Here is a 21,949-nt window from a genome sequence, read left to right as displayed (position 1 = left end):
GCTGGTCTCAGTTGGACTGCAGGGGACTGTAGTTTAAAGATGTGCTGCTATGTTATTGCTTCATTTACTACTTTGTAGTACCCTTGAAGAAGAAAGCTTTGGATCCACATTTCCAGAACCACACTTTATATCCCAGTATTCTCTTAAATCTTGATCCATTTTGATAATGTTTTGGATCATAAGCAGTTGCTGCTGATAAAAGTCCCTTATGCTGCATGTCCTCTGATGCCACTAGGCTGTGGTGGAAGGGCAGAATGAACAGCAGGAAACAAATAAGGTGATGTGATGGAAGCTTCCAAAGTTAAAGGCATAAGGCTGAAAGCTCCCAGAGAAGGCTGCACCAGCTCCCAGAGAAACGCATTCTGCTGACAAGAGGTGCAATTATTGGCAAGGTAGTGTTTGTCAGCCTGTTTTTTTCTGCTTGTTTTGGGGTGCAGATTTGGATTTTTGATGGGCCTGGTGGTACAGGTCGTGTACTGAGAAGCCGAATGGGACACAGCGCACCACCAACAAAAATCAGATACCACGGGCAAAACGGAGAGCAGATTCTTAGTGCAGGTAGGAATCTCCATTCTTCTTCAGTCTGCTTTCTTGCTGTGATAAAGCAAACGTGCAGAGCTAAGTGTCTTTGTTTTATAAATACACTAGATTGTATTTCAAGTGTTGTATAATGTGTTTATGAAACATTGTAAGTGACTAACATAAACAGCATACTTTATTACTGTAACAAAGTGTTTCACTAGAGTTTTCCTACTCTAGTAGGAAACTGGTATTTCCCTAGAGTAACACATCAGCAAGCTGAAGAGTACTTGAAAGCAGAATAGCAAAGGAGCTACTCTTATCATCCATATTTATATATTTGATGAATAAAAATGGTTTTGTTATCTTCTGAGCAAGTATTATCTGGTCAGAATGAAGCCTGTAACAACTCGAAAAATTTGGTTGTGACAGGGGAAAAATAAGCAGCATAACGCATTTAGTAACTAATTTTTAGTAATTACTTTTTCCACTAGTTTGATCAAGCTTTGTAGCTTGCACTGTCTTTGTAATATATTGCAGCATACTTGTATCTGTAATATATATTTTCAAGGTTGCTTTTTACTGAGATATTAATCTAAAAGTGTAAAAATGCATAAGTGACTGCCCTTCCTTAGAAACTAGCATATTTAAAAAGACCCCTTAGGAGAGGGAAGTGCTAGAACAGACCATGTTTTACCCCAGACCAGTTAGGTGATGGGATGATAGAGACTCACTACCTGGTCTCTAATTACTCTTAAGAAATTAATTGTCTGTATGGCCTACTTTTGAAAGCATTACACTACCTGTACTAAAATCTCTTGCTAGTCGTCCAGCTAGTGACTTGCATTCATGTAATGAGTTATTGTCCGTATTTCAGCTCACGCCAGACAGACCACAATCTCAATCTTAAGTGTTGCTTAACAAATCTTCACATTTGCTTTTTCAGTGGTGAGGGCACAAACACAACCTTTACAATGAAAAGGGACTTAACCTTTGAGATCTGATATATCTGCAGTGCAGAGACACTGACACTCTGCCCTCCTTTCTGAAACAGTGATCAAACTTTGTGCAGCAGAAGTGAATTGGGGTTGCCTTTCATGGGCTACTGGTTTCCTTAGAAGAGGGATCTCCTCAGATTAACTTCATAAAATTTCATTAATGTCACAGACATTACAGAGTCAGAGGAATCGAACATAGAAAAGATGTCTGTGAAGAGGGGTCATTCTGATAATGTGCAGGGCAGAGTTGTAGGAATGGGGTGTAGGCCACAGAAAATTAGGCTCCGTTAGTTCTGCCACTTAGAGTGTACCTGTATTTATTCTTGGACCAGAATTTTTAGTAAATACCTTATTACAGTGTTTGAAGTTGCTTATTGCTTACCTTTTACTTTTCTTGCTCAAATAGCTTATGAGTAAAGTTGATTTTTGCCCTTCACTGCTCTGTGCTAATACTTTCTTAGGTCAAGATGGAACATTGCAATCTTTTTCAACTGTGCATGAAAAGTTCAATAAAAGTTTAGGACGTGGTAAGTATCTCGGTCAAACCACAAACACGGGTGAAAAGAAGGCCAGAAAAGCATTTATGTGAATGTTAGTCAGGTCTTATTTTTATTTCAGCTGTTCTGTAAAACCTAATCACCTCACCTTATTCTGCAAACTCAGTCCTTCCTACAATAAGTGTGCTCTCATATTTGATTATGCTTTTAAAAAGAGATTTGTGATCCTGGAAGTGTATGCTACTTCACTGTGGGAAACACTGTGCATGATTTTTGTATTAAAAATGTGTAAAACGTTTTTAATGACATTTTAATGACAGCTGGCTGCACCAGCTCCCATTTCAGGATATGTAATTGCAGCTTTTTACCCTGTTTCCATTCTGTTCAATTGATTAAATTGTTAGCCAATCCTTATTTCTTGGCTTGAGTTCTTTGGATTCAGTGCAGAGTTTGACTTAAACACAACTTGCACATCATGCCACGGTTAAGGAACACTTTCATTTGGGAGAGCTAGGATCAGAAAGATTAAAATGATTCTTAGTTTTAACTGTCTGTCTATGTTGTTATGTATGTAGTTGGACCTGTTTAAAAAGATGCATAAAAATGAATTTGGGCAGAACTTTGAAATGCAAGATTCTTTGATTACTGAAAGGTCTGGGTGCTTTTTATTGCTTTGTATAGTCATGTCTATAGGACCACATTTTCAGCTGTGATGGGGGAACCCTTACCTCAGGATTTCAGCGCAAGACCCTGGAACAAGGAGATTGAGTAGTGAATTCACAGCTGTGAATGTAAAAGGCTGGTGATTTACTCAGCATTGCATGAATTTTAACGCAAACTATTAGCGTTCTTAGCTTTACGAGCCAGGGAATGGGGAAGTGTTTTAGCATCCAAATGTTTCTAAATTTAAAAGGAGCTTTGCATTTTGTTAACAGTCCCTTTTAAACCATTACTCTCAGTTCTGACAGTGAGACTAAGATCCTTAATGTCTATTTTCAAGGTTCAATTAATAAAAAGAAATCTAAAAAGAAAGGTCTTAAGCTGGATACGATGGCACTTCCACCAATTACAGTCTTTGCTTCAGGTGAGTGGTCTTTGACATAGGTTACAAATTAAATGTGAATGTATTATCTTCATGTATTAATTTCAGTTTTTAACCCTCAAAACACTATTGTTTTGGAAGCATGTGGTATATCTAGATTATTCTCTGGCCTTTCATGAGTTACTGAGTGACAGTTAAAAATTGCATTTGGCTTGGTAAACTGCTCTAATATCTCAAAAAGAGCATTTTGTGTTAAAACATCCTTCTCTGGCTCTTGGCTTGAAAATCTCCTGCATGGGAACCAAAATCTACAGATACACATTATTTCAGGCTGCAAAACCAGCAGCTAGGGGGAGGATGATCTTTGTCAGCTGAGGAGGTCTTAGTTACACTTGCAGTTGATTTTGAGTCCTCAGTACACTTACTTGAGTCATTTTTTAAAGCTGAATTTCAAGTAATCCTTTCATTTGTAATTCAGTATGCAAATAATGGATCTAACTTCTTTAGGCAGAATTACAATTATCTTTGCTTCATCAAAATATGCTTCTTTGAATTAATGACCTCCTCTTCAGATTTGAAATCTCTTTTGTCAGAAGTGTAGGTATTTTCTCTTCTGAGGATGTTTTATTGTTTCCTGTGTTGAAAGATATGGATTTACAATTTTGTGGAACCATTTGACTTCTGTGGTATAGACTGTCTGTACACTCGTGTTGGAAGTATGTGTGTATATTTTTAAGATTTATGTTTAAAATTAATTAATTTTAAAATTAATATTGGAGCTGCCTGTATTTGAAGACTTAAAACTTCCACTTACTTAAATACATTTTAGAGTTGTTTCTTTGTTCTCTTTGTTCAGTTAAGTGAACCAGTTTGTATCTTGTTTTAATCTTTTAAGTTCTAGAGATACGTAGTTTCAAGCTCTCAATTTTTTTAAATTTCCAGAGGAAAAAAATCAAACTTGCTCATTATTTAGATCTCCATATATCATATTTGACTACAAAGTTTGGATACTGAGCTTTTGATAAACAATTCTCCTGGAAGCACAAAAGAAGTATTTTTCTATGCGAAGCAGATTTTGCTCTTAAACCTGGCGCTATCTGGTGGCCTCTGCTTCTTCAACAGCTGAAGAAAAAGTTAAAGACACTCAGCTGGAAATGTGTACAGATTGAGCAGTCTAAACCATTTAAACCAGTTTAAAACATTTACATTGAAATATGTGTTTCAAACTGCAGAGGTTAAAATGTGCAAAGACACAAAGCATAACATGCAAAACAATGCTTGAGGTTTTGTTTTAACATTTTATTTACGCTGCACATGTACAGCTGTTTGCCCAGTGGTATTTCTGAGTGATAGCCTTTTGAATGTGCAACAAGAACACTAAATATGAACTGTTCTGTCTAAAGGTGCTTTAAAATATCAGGGGAGCTGAAGTTTGACTTCAGAATCACTGTTTCTAAAAGGACTCTGTGTTATCTTGCAGAGGTGGCACATCAGAGTGACTGGGATGGTATTGTTGCCTGCCACCAGGGGTATATAACCTGTACAACCTGGAACTATCAGAAAACCTCCATGGGAGCTCACAAACTGAGGCCAGAAGAATTTAGCAAACACAAACCTATTGACATATATGCAACGGTAAGTTTATTTAGGATAAGATTTCTTCAGATTCACACTGTATGTATGCTATTTTGATTCCTGTTGGTACAGAAATGATGCCTAGAATGAAAAAGCACAGTCTAGATGTGTTTTAGTTGCTTGCAGAGTGCTTTCTGCCAGCTCAGTGTGTCCAGTGAGCTGGTTTGTAATGCTTATGGTCTTAAAAAAAGCTGTTCTTTTCCCCTAAACATTCAGGTTAAATACACTTACTTTCTGCCTCAGAGAGGTAGTTGGTGTTTACCTTTAGTTTGTCACAGCAATGTAGAGTTGTCTCTGTGCCTGTGCTGATTAACTTACTCTGAGAATCCAGATTGCTGAAGATTCTGAGCTTCTTTTGGTGGTACAGGGAAGTGTATTTCCAAATTGCTAGAAGGATATTATCTCAAAAATCCTTTACAACTTGAGCTGGACACAATTGTGTCAAACACGCAGTGAAGGGGATACAAATGTTTGCTGGGTTTACCGGCTTTTTAAAGGATGCATTGCTGTGGCACACCTCATTTACTAGGGGTTCATGCAACTTCTGTGTCTTGTGATACATGGTTTTTGACAGATAAATTAAGTTGTAAATATCCAGTTTTCTTTTGACTGCTAGATTCTTTGGACTGTATCTTTGCAAAGACATCTAGACCATTGTTTCTTTGTTTCTTCCAATTAAAATCTGTGTGACCCCACCCTAATTTGGGTGGGTATTGGTAACACGGGCATTGAAGGAGCAGTTTCCATGCTTACCATTTGTCTTAAGGATGGAATTTGTGGCAATCTTTATTATTTAATTTACAGTGCTGATAATAATTACCTATGGCTTCTGATGGATGTCAGTAAGCTAGGATTTCATTATCTTTCACAACCATGCATTGCCATATTTATTACCTGTTGACTATTTGTTGATTTTAAGAGCTTCTCCCTCTGCTTTCTTGCGATATAATTTTTTTTGTTTTGTGCAGTTTCCTCAAAAAATGTGTTAGTGTTTTATATCCCTGATACGCTGCGTACTTCTAACAACTTCACTACTCGACAGACACCTAAAGAGTGGTTTTCATAGGTGCTTTGTGTTGTTGATTGATTTTTTTTTATTCCCTTGAAAGGCAGTTGACATTACCTCATGTGGTAACTTCGCTGTAATTGGGATGTCAACGGGACGGGTAGATGTGTATAACATGCAGTCTGGCATTCACAGAGGGCATTATGGCAAAGAAGCAGGTAAGAGCTCCTAAACTTCCCAAACACTGGCACTGAACAGAGCAGCAGTCACGTCGTGTTCTGTCATCACAAACATTCAGTGTAGGTTCTGAGTTGAATTTGGGATGCATTTCAGTTTTTCTAATTATGCTGCCCTGTCCTATCTTGAAGTCAGAAACATGACTTGAAGGACAGGATCCTTGATAATTTTAACAGCTCTGATGTTAACATATCCTTGGTTTTATTTAAAACAAAGTTGTCAGTTACCACAATGATTAGCACTTAAATGAGATGCTCTGGCCTCCACTCTTTTTGAGATAGTCACATTTTCAGTACTTGGCTTCTTGTTTTATAGGGTTCCGTCTCCTAGATAGATGTTCCCATCTGTTTTGTGCCCCCTGCTTAGAAATGGAAAGAAAATTGAAGTCCTGAGCAAGTCCAGCTCTTTGCATATGGTGTTATTTTTAATTACCCATCTGCAAATTTAGGACATAATGTGACTGTGCCCTGACATTTCCTTTTAGAGTTGCATACATATATATTTTATGTATATTCCATGTACTCTCATACGTGTTTTTTTGGCACTCGTGATCTGGACTTTTTTGTTTTAGAAGCAAGGAAAGAGTCCTGCTGAGCCCTTAAGATTACTGGATTTCTAAAAGCCACCTAGCTTAGCAAACATGAAGTAGTCTCTTTATAAAATCGTTGGTTGATAGTGGGATGAATTTTCTAAATTTGCTTATTGGCCAGTAGCCCTAGGTCTAGATTAAGAAATAAAATTGATCCAAAACTAGAGGAGCTACGTCTTGTCTTTACACTGCAGTGTGAAGCAGCTTTGGAAAACTCCCAGACTTTGTGCCTGAACTGAAGCTGTAAATTTTGTCTGGAGTGGTAGTTCCTCTTGGAGGCATCCCTGAAGTGATTCAAAAATCCCTCAAATCTCACAATCACAAAAACTTCCCCAAACTGAAAGCAGAAATAAGAGCTAACACTCATCTTCAATTGCACTTCTTATTTGTATTCTAGGTGTTTACTTGAAATCCATTTGTTTTGTGTAGAGATAAAAAAAAAACTTAGAATGCTGGAGCATCTTGACAAGCGGCTTTCAAATTGCCATAAGCTTGCTGATCATTCACTGTAGTCAGGCAGAGATAAACAAACAGGGTTTGGTATTCAGCTGATTTCTGTGCTAAGTTTAAATTCTGAAATAATACTCTTTTTTCTCTTGATTTGCAGCACATGAAGGGGCCATTAGAGGAGTAGCTGTGGATGGATTGAATCAGCTGGTAATCACAGCTGGTAGTGAAGGATTAATTAAATTTTGGAAATTCAAAATGAAAGATCTGGTTTATTCCACTGAACTTCCTTCTTCTCCAAGTGGAATTCTGCTGCACAGAGACAGGTAAGAAAATGAAGTTATTTCATGTGTACAGTGTTTGGTGAACATACTTATCTAGAATGGCAACCAGTATTCTTAATTAGAATATATTAGAATTTTTTCTTCTTGAAATACAACTGACTAGTAGACAGAGGATGTCAGGACATTTTATTAGACTGAAGGAATGTCAGACTTGTTACTTTTAGGATAAAAGATAGCTGGAACAATGTTAGGATGTTTTTATTTTTTGTCTCTTGAGTATTCTCTCTCATGTGTGTTGATGTTTCTCGGCAGTGGTATTCTGGGAATTGCCTTTGATGACTTCACTATTAGTGTGCTGGATATAGAAACCAGGAAGATTGTCAGGACATTCTCAGGACACCATGGGCGAATTAATGACATGGTAACTGTTAAACTAATTTCCTCTATCAGGTGCCATACACAGATACCTAACAGATTTTACAGCTGGTGGATTTCTCTGCATTTATTAAATCACTGGGTATTATGTTCACTCTGTGAGCAGTAAAGCTGTAGTTCAGCTTCGCAGCACTTCTAGCCACGTTAGTTTGGAAATGTAAAGTGGTCAAATTGCCGTCTGTTTTTTAATGTGCTTTGTGATTTAACTATAGCTTTTAACTGTAACAACAAGCTGATTTGGGGGTCAAGCAAAACAAAGCACTGGGAATAATGAAAATTGCATTGAGGAGCAAAACTGTGCAGAAATCTCAGCTGTGTATATAAAAAAGATGAGCAAACTGAAAACATCTGAGATTATGCAGCACATTGATGATTCCTTATTTACATCTTCTGTAATAGTTCGTTGTACTGTTAACTGTTTTTAGCTTAAAATTTATTTATAAATGCTACTAAAATAGTATTTACTTGACTTACTCAACTTTATGCTTAGAAATAGGTTTCCACCATGAACATGAAAGTGAGGACTGAAGTGCTGTGACTAACAATGAGATATATCTTGTGTTTTATGTTTGAGCCTGTTCTTAAAAAGCTTCTGGTTTTGTTCTTTCTTCGCTTCCAGTAGTGTTATTGTCAGTTTTGGCTTATGGCCATACCATTTCACCTGGGTTTCAGGGAGCAGTCTGATCTTGGGAGGGCCTCCTATGGGGACTGGGTTACTGGTTGTGCCATTAAATTGACTATTTTATTGTAGACTTTCAGTCCTGATGGTCGTTGGCTGATAACTTCATCAATGGACTGTTCCATTAAGACTTGGGACCTTCCCTCTGGGTGGTGAGTCAGTTTTAAAACATACAGCAGAAGAAATAATCCCTTTTCTGATAAATGGCAGGAAGCTTTCTGGCTTGATTATCTCTCACCAGATGTGACAGTTGAAGTTGCACATGATAAAACAATTCTGCCCACTATTTTAATTGTGTTCAGTGCTAGCAATGTGCGTGTTTTTTTCTGGGTCTACAGAATAACACTGTCCTGAAGATCTGTTGATGACACCTGGAGTTTCCATGTACTGTGAATGAGTGTGAATTTGTTCTTTGTCTGGAAGCAGCACTGTAATCTAAAGGGCAAGAGATTGCTCAAGGTGAATTGCACTGTGGTATGCTGAAGTGTTGACAGGATCAAAGAGTGGTTGGAGTTGGAAGTGAAGATCTAGTCCAACTGTCTTGATATGGAAAGGAGCTTTTCTCACTGGATCAGGTTACTCAGAACCCCAACTTCGCCTTGAGCACCTCCAGGGCTGAGCCATGCACTGCTTGTTTATGCAACCTGTTCCAGTGCTCAACCACCCTCGTCATAAGAAAATTCTGCCCTACATCCCATCTAAACCCATGGCCTTTCAGTGCAAAGCTGCTGCCCCTTGTTCTGTTACCACAGGCCCTGTTAAAAAGTCTCTCTGAGTCTTCCTTGTAAGCTCCCTTTAAGTATTGAGAGGCCACAAGGTTGTCTCCCCCAGAGCCTTCTGTTCTCCAGGGTGAAGAACACCACAGCTCTCTCATTTTCCTCATAGGAAATGTGTTCCAGGCCTTGAGTCATTTTCCTGGAGCTGCTCTAACTTCATGTGTCTTGTGCTGGGGGCCCCAGAGTTGGATGCAGTACTCCAGTTGGTTTTGTAAAGAGAAGCCTGTTTTCACTTACATTCATTTTAACTACACAACATGGCTTTACATCAGTTATATTTTTCATTTGTTTGTACTTGCAGCTGCCAAAAATACTCTCTTGTGATCCAGCATGAATAGTCTTCTCCCAGAATAAAGTTTGGCTGAGAAGTAGGCAAGTACACACAAGAAGTTCAGGAGCCCAGAAAAAAACAGGCTGAGAAATAACTTTGCGTTCTGCCAGTGCATTCTTTCAGCAGCATATCAGATAGATTTTATTTTTTTTATTTAAGGTAGTGCTGTGCAGTGTGCAGCTCTGGTGGTTGTGCCTGGAACTGAAAGGTTTCAGTTTGGTTGATTATTTTTGTTGACATGGTTTGGTAAATAATTTTGTATACTAATAATTTTGTAAAAGTTCTCATTTTACTACCAGAAGTGCATTGCATCTCAACAAACAATTGGCCTGTTCTTGCATAATGAGAGCCACTAGTCTGAAATAAGACAGGATGGAAATTATGTGCCTTCTTCCTATGGATGGGAAGGAAATTAGCACTCTGGTCTTCATCTTTGTAACACTCTTTCCCTTGCAAAGTAATATGCCTACAAAAAATTTCAACATTAACTAAAACCAGTTTCTTCTGGTTTTCACTTCTTCAATAACCTAATACTTTACAATAAGAATCTATTTGTAATGTTTTTAAAAGCCGTCTGACAGTAGTTCTCTTTTGCATGTAAAAAAAATTTTGTCTCTTGTCTCTAAAATTCAGGTCAAGCTGAAATCCAGGCATGTAAATGACAAACCCTGGTTTTAATTGTAATTAGGTTAAATTATTCTTCCAGTGTGTAAAGGCAAGGTTTTCCCATAACCATAGCAGAGGAGTGTATTGAAAAGGAGGAACAACTTTTAATAAATGCTTGATGTTTGCTTTACCTCTGTGACTCATAAGTAGAGAAAACATCTCATGGGCTGTGTATTCTAAAGCCTCAGCTTTGATATTGTTTTTACAAAAATATGGAGAACATGTTTCTAGAATCCAACATTACAAAAATTACCAACTGACTTTAATAATGGTCTGACATCTATTAACTGGACATCTGTTTTTACTTGGGAGTGGTGCTTAACTGTCCATCTGTAATGCAGTGCAGGTCTTCCGAGTGCATGTTTTTAATGCAGGGCTTTTTAAAAGTGGGAAAAAATGATGACTTTGAGTACAGAAAGTTACAAGCAGGAGCCCAGCTATATATTAGGCATATATTTCTTTCTGCTGTGCAGCTTGCATAGACAAATTGAGGAATCAGGAGTATGAGCTGACTGCTCATGGATGAAGCAGTTGAGAAAAAACAGCTCAGGAGACCTGTTAAATGTGAGCTCAACATTATGCTTTCCATTGTGACAGTTTTGCAGTTAGGCAGGAAGCATAAAGGTAGATGCCTTCAGCCCCAAGGCAGGATTCATTTAGCTTTTTGTGTAAAAAATACAAGTGTATCTTATTTCCTATAGTAGATTGATCCCTCCTTCCCCCAAGTCAGTAATTTTAATTACGGTTTAAGTTCAGTAAGTAGAAAGACTTAATTTCTTGTTAAATTTGTTTTGGAGATCTTTATGGTTGATTTATTGAACAGAATTTCTCAATTACAGGTAAGGATTGTCATAAAAAGATGGATTTGAAACTAAGAGAAAGTATCTAGGGTAAATTTTTCTTGCCATTGTGCACTATGTACAAAATGTATCTGATAAAAGTTTGGGATTTATGGGTTTAGTATTTATATATTTTATATTGAAAGTGATGAGTGATTTTTCTCTTACCTGTGATTTGCAGCATTTGTCTAAGAAAATGCATAAGGAATAAAACACTCCAGGGGAAAAAGGCTTTTATTTTTGACATGCTCTCTCAAACCATCACAGGGGTGCTCAGTAGCTAAGAAAACATATGCCCACAAGATTTTACATTTTAAACTTCTGTGTTATATCAATATTTTTTCTATGGTTAGTGAACAGCACAGGGTTGTAGAGCTGTAAACAAGAACAAAGTATTCACACTCTTCATTTGTTCTTTTTTTTTCTGTTGGTGAGCTAGTTGTCAAATTAAACTTTAATTTAAAATTTAAAGTAACTAAAATTTGTATTTCAGCAAGAGACAAGTAATGCTGTCAACCTGGGCTTGAGTCTGCTAGAGAGTGCATGATCCAGAACTTAAATGTCTCATTGTTGAAATAGTTGCATAATAACATTTTACTATAATGTTATTATAGTTGTATTTTAACTTTGTTTTTACATTATTTCAACTTTCTGCAATCATGAAAAAAATGATCAAGAAATGGTTTATCAGGCTGAAGATATAGTAATGCCAAAACTGATGCAGATAATCAAACTTCAGATTGTACAGTTCATATTTTATTTTAGAAACATGTGCTAGTATTAACCAGGTGTACATGGAGTGTGCTGAGAACAGGAATTGTCAGTCTGAGCAGCTGGGGCTAAATGAAAATACAGAATTTATGGCCAGTAAAAGTTTTGTGCTAGGCATAAGGAGTTGACTGCTTCATGACATATTCTCCAGGTGTAGATCTCTAAGGAGGCACCAGCTTTATCTGATTCTAGAGCATTTTGTAGAGACAAGGGGTTTGCACAGTGCTGTTCACTTGCTTCGTTTATATAATATATTTGGATTTTTTCTGCTACCCTGGTTTGTGGCCATACTTCTTGTGGCCTGCTTGCATTTAGCTGCAGATAAACGAGTTTATCTTGCTGATAATTTCTCTGGTTTGTTTTTTCTTTCTCCATAGTCTCATAGATTGTTTTTTGGTAGACTCTGCAGCTGTAAGCCTTACTATGTCCCCTACAGGAGATTTTCTCGCTTCAGCACATGTGGATGATCTTGGAATTTATTTGTGGTGAGTATGTAATCTGTTTGTACTTAGAATTTAGGATGGGACAGAGTTCTTTTAATCACCTTTATTGCAAATAGAGAATTATGCTGTGAAGTATCATCTCCAGTGTTTTGTGTTCCATGGTTCTGATTAGGACAGGTGTTCTGTATTGCTCATGACATTTCCACAGTTAATTTACTTATTCAGATAGTTTAAACAATCTCTTTTTTCTAAATGTTTCTTACTCTTAACAGTTCCTGTTATGCCATTCATAAAGCTTTCCTAGACTCCATTTCCCCCACTGCTTCGAAATGTCTTTGTTCAAATAGTGCTTTTTTCTGAAGTGCTTTTCAAGTCCTGCTGTACAGTGTTATCTGAGACTTCTGAGCATATATCAAAGTTGTGATTATTTCTCTTTATTAATGATAAATGAGCGCAGAAGTAAAATGTGGTTTTGTTCAGTTTCCTCCAGATACAGCTTTAAAGCAAATGACTGTTCAGGTCCAGTACTGAAGTGACGCACTGTTAAAATGGCTTGGGTCTTTTTTCCATTTAGCTGACAGATTATTTCAGGTTATATGTGTTGGCTGTAGTTTTGTCTGAGGAGTGTTCAGTTGTTAGGCCTTCCTGTGGTTAAGTAAAAGTGCTTCCTTGTGAATAACAGCAGATGTTTTTACCTAGCCCTAGCTTATATTGACAAAAGAAGCGATTTGCCAGAATTATTTGTGTGCATGTTTCAAACCTGAAGAAAATTTGCTAAGAGTATTGCCCTAAAATCCTGTGAAAGCAGGATGAATAATTTATATTTGCATAGTATCTTCAGCCTGGAGAAGGCTCTGGGGAGACCTCAGAGCCCCTTTCAGTGCCTAAGGGGGTTCCAGGAGAGCTGGGGAGGGGCTTTGGACAAAGGCCTAGAGTGACAGGAAAAGGGGGAATGGCTTCAAGCTGAAGAAGGTAGATTTAGATTGCACATTGTAAAGAAATGCTTGATTGTGAGGGTGGTGGCACACTGGCACAGGTAAATATTCTTTTTGGCCATCAGGACCAGGGCAGTTATTGCCCCTCTCCTGGGCACTGGTGAGGTCACACTTCAAATTCTGTGTTCAGCTCTGGGCCCCTCACTTCAAGAAGAACATTGAGGTCCTGCAGCCTATTATTATGTTCTTGGCAATAATACTTGAACATAACATTGATATTTTAGATGTTCAGGTGAGTCTATTGCCACACTTCATTTCCTGCTTATCTGGTAGATGAGGGGAGCTAATCTTGAATAGAGCCTGGTGAATTGCCATGCTGCAGCAGTATTAGACTGCAGTATAAATTACGTCTGAAGTACTTGTTCCCATTCATCTGGAGATGGCTTTTAAAATGCCTGTCTTATTTTTTCAGGTCAAACCGTTCTCTGTATTCGCTTGTGTCATTACGGCCCCTTCCTGCAGATTATGAACCATCTTTGGTGACACTCCCCAGCACCTGCCCCATGCAAGGTAACCCTCAGATGAAAGTGTGTTTTGTTTTTCCCTTGCAGCTTGCTCCCCCTTCTTGTATCCCGCAGATTCATTGTGGATATCTTGCTGCCAAGAGGATGGGGTTCAGCTGACCTGGCATGTGCCTGTGCCCAGTCAAAGAAAGGCCTAAGTAGAATTTTTGGTAAATTAATAGAAGTGATTGTGCGTCAGAAGTCCTCTAGATGGAGATCTTGTCTGCCTGAGTTTGCAGTGCCTGCATTTGCATCTCCATCTGGAGGAGAAGCACACCAAGCTGTTGGCCACTAGAGCGTGCCTCATGGTGATGGCTGCTATATGTAGCAAGCACATACTTGCTCTACATACTTAAACTGGGGAGACAGGAATTCATCCCAGAACTTTGAATATTTTTGTCCTGATTCCAGCTGAAAGCTTTAATCCACTTTGTGTCTTCAGCAAGTGTAAAGTTCCTGCTTGGATGCTAAGGGCTTTTAATGGGTTACATTCCTTTGATGTTTCAGGCTTGTCTATTAGATTCATTGTTTTAGCCAAGTAATATTTTACAAAAAGAAAGGAAAGCAGAGCTGTTTGGTCAAGGTCACACAGGAAATAAAGAGAAAATCGAATGACTGATATTATAACTTACCTTGTGGGATGTTGTGCTTTAATGTTGAGATTTTCTTCATTTTTATGTGCCACTCCAGTCATACCTATGAAGAGGTTGTGATGAGGTAGTGAATATGGTGCAAGGATTTAAATGCACAGATTTCACAGCTTTATAATGTTGAATTAAAATTACTTTGTATATATTTATTCAGAAAGAGCAACAGATTACTGTCAAAATTTTGTTTTCTTTAATAAGTCTGTAAACTGCTTTTATATAACTTCATTCAAAGTGGACAAATTTATCAGTCATTAAAAATTTTTTTATTAAATTCTACATCTCAGCCATAATCTTTTAAAATTATTTAATATTTCATAAGGCTAATACAGATTGTTTCTGTAGCTTTTTAGCTCAATATTATGTTACCACCTATGTCTATAACTATTATGCATTTGTTATTCAAAAATTGCAAAAAAAGTAGAAGTGTTTGGCTTGATTTTTTAAAAAAACGGATGTGGAGTATGAATGTTCATAAAAGATATCTGTTTCTTCAAGATGTGGATGTGTCGGGCGATGAAGAGCCATGTGATGAAATGATGGAATATGTCTCACCTGAGCAACTGGGAGAGCAGCTGGTGACCCTTTCCTTGTTACCGGAATCAAGGTGGAAAAATCTCCTCAACCTTGATATTATCAAGGTACTGAAACTGTGCAAAAAACAGCATACATCCATATATTTGCCCTGTTTCTATGAAATACATGAAACTTGATCCTGCTTTTCAAGTGTTTTTCAAGATTTTGCATTAGAAGTCTATGTGGTGCTTTTCAGTTCCTGGGATTTGGGACAGGAGTTGTTTTTCGGCTGAACAGCAGCTTCATAATTAGTGGTAAAGGATTTTACTTGTATATTTACTTTTTGGTTAGTCTTTAGAGTTTTCACAGTATTTTAAAAAGGAAACTCTTTACAAACAAAATATTCCCACATGCTCTTACTATGATAATAATGATTTTAATTCAAATATCTAATTAACAGAAAAAAAATAAACCAAGAGAGCCACCAAAAGTTCCGAAGTCAGCACCTTTCTTCATTCCAACACTTCCTGGTCTTATACCCCGATACATTCCACCAGAGGAGGAAAATGATACACAGGTAAAAACAAGAATCAATGTAATTGTGTTTATATAGTGTATTTTAAAAGAAATCTCAAATGCTTTTTAATGTTGGGTTAAATCACTAGACTTTAAAGGACCAGTTTTAACTAACTGTGTTACTGCTTTATTTCTCAAAGTCTTATTCTATCAGTAGAAAAATAATGTGATTGAGTTGTAAAAATGTGTTTGCATATTCATGGACACACTGCTGTTGCTTTTGTGGTCTAGTCAAAGGTGGTAAACCTTGGGATACTGGCGCAGAAATCTGATTTCTGCATTCATCTTGAAGAAGCCCTGAGCACCAATGAATGTAAGTTAATGAAATATTTCACTAAAAATGTTGATGCTGCTTTTATTTTGATACATATGTGATTTCTAATGTCAGAATTTTAACAGATCCGAGAAAAAAAAATACTCATAGTACAGTATAATACCTAATACACAGATAGCCACACTGGAACAAAGATCCATTGGCACTGCAGCTTGTCTGCAGCATGGAACCCAATTCTGGCTAAAACCCTTATGGAGCAAGAAGACTGGGTTCCTTTTAAATTAACTTTTTTTGAAAACTGATGATATCACCCAGAAAAGGTGCTATGCATTATTTCTGGGAAAAGGAATGAAAGAAGGAAGGGATTGATTTGGAATAGACCTATTTGAAAGGAATAGTCTGGTGATTCATTGAAACATGAAAAGCATAGTGTGCCTAACAAGTTCTCCTTTCAAGGGTTACTTCACCAGGCAGTGAACTTACAGTGTTAATTCATTGCCCTGTAATTTAAAACTTAAGAATAAATAAACCATACAAAAATAAGGTGTTGGATTTCTTTGAACATTCAGTTTATTTTGAAATTTAATCACTTAAACTACCAGTGGAATGCACCAGCTGTTTTTTATGTTTATCTTGTGATGCTACAGAATCATTGAAACTCAGATTTTTTTAAATGATGCTAATATAGCTGACTTGGAAATGTAAATGGACAGTGTCTTGTCCACAGAGCAGTTCTGTTGGGAATTCTTCTACCCATGCTTAAACTCTCTTGAGATGGCCAGCTTACTCAAGCACACTTAAAACGTTGTGTGTGCAGAACTTCATTATCTGTCACAAACAAGTTGTGTTCTCCTGCCTCGCTTGTAGTATTTCGATTGACAGTGTTCTATTGAAGTGCCTCAGAGCCACTCAGAAGAGGTGAATGTTTAAAAATCTTGTGGAGCTGGCTCTACCAGGGAGCAAGTGCACTCTGATGTGCTTGGACATGTGGATCTGCCTCAGGCCACCTCTGCTCTAAGGCAGGTGTGCCCCAGGGTCTGTGCCACAGCCACGATCCAGGTGATCCTGGCTGCTGATGGGGAGCATGGCTCTTTGCTGGCTGGATTACAGCCATCTCTTCTAAACATGACTGGACCGTGCAAATGAAAAGAATCCTGCTAGAAACCATCCTGGTTTACTGTTGGGGTGGAAACAGGGCTTCACACCTCGGGTCAGGTGTGAAGATTGAGCTGCACAGATTGAGCTGCCACCTTTTCCATGTTGTACGTGTATCAACCTCACGACATGTTCCATGCTTCGTTTGTTTAATGTCATAAAAAAAGCTATTTAATGCATCTGTTTAATACTGTTAAAATCAGTTATATTCAAAACTAGCTAATTATTTTTTTGGGAATCAAATACCAATTTATACTACCTGAGGAATATTAACCAGTGCCTAATACCATTAGGTATTACCATGAAGTTGGTCTTCTTAGAAACTTCTTAGCAAAAGAAATATCAATCACATAAGTTTTAAAAATGTTATAACTATCACTTGCATTTTTGCAACCAAACATATTTTTGCTGCTTCCTTTTTAAAGCAAATAGATGGAATCCTCATAGGTCGTCGGGTAGGATGGTAGAAGTCCTGAGAAGGAACAATTATGAAGAGGAAGAAAGTTTGTTAATTGCATGTATTTCTACTGTGAAAAAGATTTTCCCCTAGCGCCCTCAAGACATTCACTTAACAAAAGTAATAATTTTGTTAGATTCACCAGAAGGTGTCTAGTTTTGCTTAATGTCAATTAGAGTAAAGATGCCCAGTAAGAGTAGTGCTCTCCATCTTTCAGAGTATATTCACAGTTAACAACTCAAAATTTCAAGTATGTACATTCTTTCTAACAAGAGATGTGAAATTACAATGTTATGTGGTTAATTAGAAATTTTGTTTTACTTAGAAGACAGAAGAGGGGAAAAATTGAAACAAATACGAAGATGTTACTTGTATTTTTCAATTACAAATAAAGTGCATCTGCACTTTTAGTATGTGTTGGGACAGTAAATTAAAGACAGGGAGAGACATTTTGTTGAAAACAGAAAATTAAGGAAACAGTAAAAACTTGAAATTGATAGTCACTGCTTAAGAATTTTAGAATAAGCCTGTCTTGTGAAGGATCTGTGAGATTCTGCTTTGCAGATGTTACTGATAATGTGTCCCCCAATGTTCTAACACAGATAAAGCTCCCCTTGACTTACTGAAAAGCTTGGGACCATCTAATATTGAGGTGGAGTTACGGGGTTTGGCCCCTGAAGGTGGGGGCTCAAGGGAGGTGATGCTGAGCTTTCTGAGAATGATTGGGATGATGCTGAACAAGAAGCACAACTTCGAACTCGCTCAGGCATACCTGGCACTATTTTTAAAGGTAAAAAATTTCTTATAAAATTTATGTTAGTCCTATTTAAAATAACAGTTATACAGTAAAAAGGTATAAATTGTCTCCTCAAATTATCTGAAGTGATTTTGGTTGAGAATGGTTTTAAAATGTCTAACTGAATATATTTGATGATTTGGGAACTCATTTGGTGACAATCAAGAAAAGCTTGCAAAACAAAAGATGTTTTGAAGAGGGCCCTGCCAGACAGGTTTTGTTCTTGTATTCCTTACTTAGAATTGGTTTTATATGTTTTTAATATTCCTAGCTTCTTAGTAGTTGTTAATTGTTAAGCTAAGGTATGCTATGTCTTAAATAAGCAAAGAATTTAATACACAACAGTTGGGAAATAAATTAGACATTTTGTTGGATTTATCACTGGACTTTGCAAGCCTGACCTACTTTCCCTGTCGGTGGGCTGCCTTTCTTGTGTTACCTGTGGAGTATCACAGAGCTAATGAAATTATCCCAGGGTGCCTGTAAGTTAAAGTTACTCTACTGAAGCACAGTAACAGTTACTCTTAGAGACAAAGTGGTTCTGCAGAAGATTGAAACCCTTCTGATGCACAAGTGGTTTAAATACTCTGATTTATGAAATAATGTGAAAGCAATTAATAACACTTTACTTGGAAATTATAAGCATTATAAGCATAATTATAAGTTATTATAAGCATTCAGGCACACGTAATACCAGGGCATCCACAGCTTCTCTGGGTAAGGTGTTCCAGTGCCTCACCATATTTACAGCAGGGAATTTTGTCTAGTATCCAGACTGAACCTACTATCTTTCAGACTAAAGCTCAGTATCAAGGCTCCTAGTTATTTGAATTGTAGCCCGGAAAATAAATATTCCATCCATTAAGTGGTAATAATTGCTGCCAGTTCAGAAGGTTTCTCTTAATTCTGTTTTAACAAGGTTGCTGTTTGTCACATAAGGAGACCTCATCCATCTATATCACTATAGTGTGTGCTGGCATCATTCTTCTTGATGTGTGCAACATGGATAATTAAAATAATAATCCTGATTGACCTTAGCACATCTGTCTAGCCTTTCTAGACTAAAGAGGAATTTGTGATGCAGGTCAGAAAGGGGAGAAAGTTACCCTCTTGGGAAGAATGTGATGAGACTAGATTTAGCAGCCTTGCCAGAAGAGGATTTAGTAAAAATACAGCATATTTAAGAGACTTTGCTGCCTTATCCCACCTAGAACATGAAAAATGGCTTGTAAAGACTAGCAAAAGGGGAGCAGTATTGAATAGAGGAAATTAGTTGAAAGAAAAGAGTCCTTTCCCTATTTGGGACATTTCCTGAAAGCGAAGTATTGGGATTGGATGGGGAAAACAGTCTTTTAATTTTTTAATCTGTATTTGTTTCACTAACTGCTTGTTTTCATTTTCAGTTACATCTTAAGAGTCTCTCATCGGAGCCAAAACTCTTGGAAGAATTATCCAAATTGTCAATGCAACTTGAGGAAACTTGGGTTCACTTGCGGGGTCTCTTCAATCAGAGTCTGTGTGTTTTAACATACATGAAAAGCGCTTTGCTGTAAAATACTTCGGGTTTTGTCTGCGTAAGATTTCCCTCAGAGGAATAGTACAATTCATTACCAAAAATACTGGATTCCAAAAATCATGCTGGGTCTTGGAATTGTAGAATCATTAAGGTTGGAAAAGACCTCCAAGACCATCAGGTCCAACGTTCTGCTGGATACCACCCTGTCCACTAAGCCATATCACTAAGTGCCAGACTGCTCATTTTTTTTACTACTTCCAGTGATGGTGATTCCACTATCCTGTTCCAGCGCTTCTTCTGGTGCTGTGTTTTATACATCTACATATGGCAGAGTATTTTAGAGCATGCATAGCTGCCTATTTTTGTTCACTTCAGTTGGAGAAAAAGTTGCTATGTGCAGCTAAAATATTTGTTGTGTTGGTCCACTGTCAGTGGACAGACATTTGGATTCAAGGCGCTGAGCAGCCTTGTGGAAGGTGCCCCTGCCCATGGCAGGGGGTTGAAAGTAGATGATCTTTAAAGTTCCTTCCAGCCCAAGCCATTCAATGATTCTCTGATCCTATAGCTACATAAAATGTAGTACACCATGCAGAAATGATTTGTGGGAAAAAAAAACAAGTGGGAATATAACTTCTGTGCAGGAGGCCAAAAACTCTATTGTTTTTAATAAAGTCATTGTTGATGCAAAAATTAAACAAAAAGTCTGAATTCTTAACACTTTATAAACAATAGTTTAAAGCAAATTAATCTAAAAATTGTCTTCCTCTGCAATTAGAGCACTTTTCTTAGGGTGGTTGTAAAAATCAGTTGTCTTCTCACTTTTGCAGACATTTATTTCTGAAGGCAAAGATTTCCAGCTGTACTAGCAATGATAGAACTTAAAAAAAAAAGTAAAAACCCAAGCACCAAACTAAACAAACAAAACCAGATTTTTGGGAGGCTCAGTTTCATATGAAAATAATTTCTTAAGGAAAAGTAGGAAAGATTACTAGGAAAAGTGCTTTGTTTTGAGGAATTTTTAATTAAATCAGATGGGATTTTTTACAAAGAATTGTTAATTAAATCAGATCGGGTTTTTAGATATTTAGGTTTCAAACCATAACATTTGGGCATTGTTTGGGACCTCATGAGTGAAATTGTCTTGAACTTGCTGCTTGAGAGTATTTCCTCCCAGCAGAAGAGTCTCCTGAACAAGGCCTTTGCTGTATTTCACATGCTCAAGCCAGGTACACAGACCAACAGAGTAACTAATACAAATATATGCAATTTTCAATGAGTAAACTTGAGGTTCATTGCATTTGATAGAAGACTGAAGCAATAGTGTGGGTCAGTTGTACTGTATAGCTGTTTGCTTTTTTAATGCCATCACATTAAACCCCTTTTAGTCATGGATACTGGAACAAATTAACTGCAAACATAGAATCATGCAACAATAGAAGGGCTTTGGTTGAAAGGGACCTTAAAGATCATTGTTGAAGACTGCATGCAAGATGTTTTCCATTACCATCTGTATGGCTGATTACCTTGTCAAGTGAGCAGTTTACCTTATCTCTCTCTTTGAATGACCACATTCACACCTTCCTCGGGAGGGGACCTCTGCTGATAACAGACTATTGAATATCACTGCATGACTGATAAGATCTATAACATCCCTTTGTGAGATGCTCTGCCCAGAGGGAGGAGCCAAGCACTGCTACCCCATATACTCTGAGATTCTGAAATTGCAGTTCAGTTCTTTCTCCACGAGATTCCCCAGAGGAACAGCAGCTGCCTTTTCCTCCTGGATCTTCAGAGGAAGACTACATCCTTCTCTACAGAACCCCCTTGCTCCAACAGAACCACACCTGATACTTCAGAGGACTGCAGCCACATTTTCAATCAGACTACCACCAACACCCTGACCCACAAGGTGTCAGGTTGGGCTCTGACTCTGTCAGTGTTGTTCCAGTGGACTGCATTGTTTATTTTATTCTTTTTATTTCTTCCCTATTAAAGAACTGTTATTGCCTGCTCCCATATCTTTGCCTGAGAGCCCCTTAATTTAAAATTATAGCAATTCGGAGGGGTGGGCAGGGTTTACATTCTCAATTTCAGGGGAGGCTCCTGCCTTCCTTAGCAGACTCCTGTCTTTCCAAACCAAGACAGATTTTGGCGCCCAACGTGAGGCTCGAGGGCACAGAAACCAAAAGGGAATAACAGTTCTTGAGTAATCTAACTTTTGTGTGTAGCTATAGAAACCTCATTAAGCGACACCATGTAGTCCAACTTGTCCTGGTTTGGGTGGCACGTGATTGTGGCTGTATTTCTCCCATTTATAGGC

The 21,949-nt window shown here is 37.7% G+C and overlaps 1 protein-coding gene across 1 annotated transcript in view; it reads left to right on the top strand.

Annotated features, from left to right (window-relative positions):
• Positions 1–21,201, top strand: part of WDR36 (WD repeat domain 36) — a 30,003-nt gene extending 8,802 nt beyond the window's left edge. Inside the window, exons 9-23 of the mRNA XM_030968689.1 lie at positions 438–558; positions 1,979–2,044; positions 3,015–3,098; positions 4,537–4,691; positions 5,801–5,915; positions 7,131–7,296; positions 7,567–7,675; positions 8,441–8,520; positions 12,129–12,236; positions 13,602–13,699; positions 14,838–14,980; positions 15,316–15,432; positions 15,663–15,744; positions 17,920–18,107; positions 19,517–21,201. Of these exons, the coding sequence (XP_030824549.1) occupies positions 438–558; positions 1,979–2,044; positions 3,015–3,098; positions 4,537–4,691; positions 5,801–5,915; positions 7,131–7,296; positions 7,567–7,675; positions 8,441–8,520; positions 12,129–12,236; positions 13,602–13,699; positions 14,838–14,980; positions 15,316–15,432; positions 15,663–15,744; positions 17,920–18,107; positions 19,517–19,666 (1,782 nt within the window). The 3' untranslated portion in view covers positions 19,667–21,201. The remainder of the gene's footprint in view (positions 1–437; positions 559–1,978; positions 2,045–3,014; positions 3,099–4,536; positions 4,692–5,800; positions 5,916–7,130; positions 7,297–7,566; positions 7,676–8,440; positions 8,521–12,128; positions 12,237–13,601; positions 13,700–14,837; positions 14,981–15,315; positions 15,433–15,662; positions 15,745–17,919; positions 18,108–19,516) is intronic.
• Positions 21,202–21,949: the final 748 nt, after the last annotated feature.

The sequence above is a fragment of the Camarhynchus parvulus genome, chromosome Z (assembly GCF_901933205.1).
Source record: "Camarhynchus parvulus chromosome Z, STF_HiC, whole genome shotgun sequence".
In the NCBI taxonomy this organism is placed as follows: Eukaryota; Metazoa; Chordata; class Aves; order Passeriformes; family Thraupidae; genus Camarhynchus; species Camarhynchus parvulus.
Note: the sequence above shows the minus strand (reverse complement) of the source record. Positions and strands in the feature narration are given on the sequence as shown.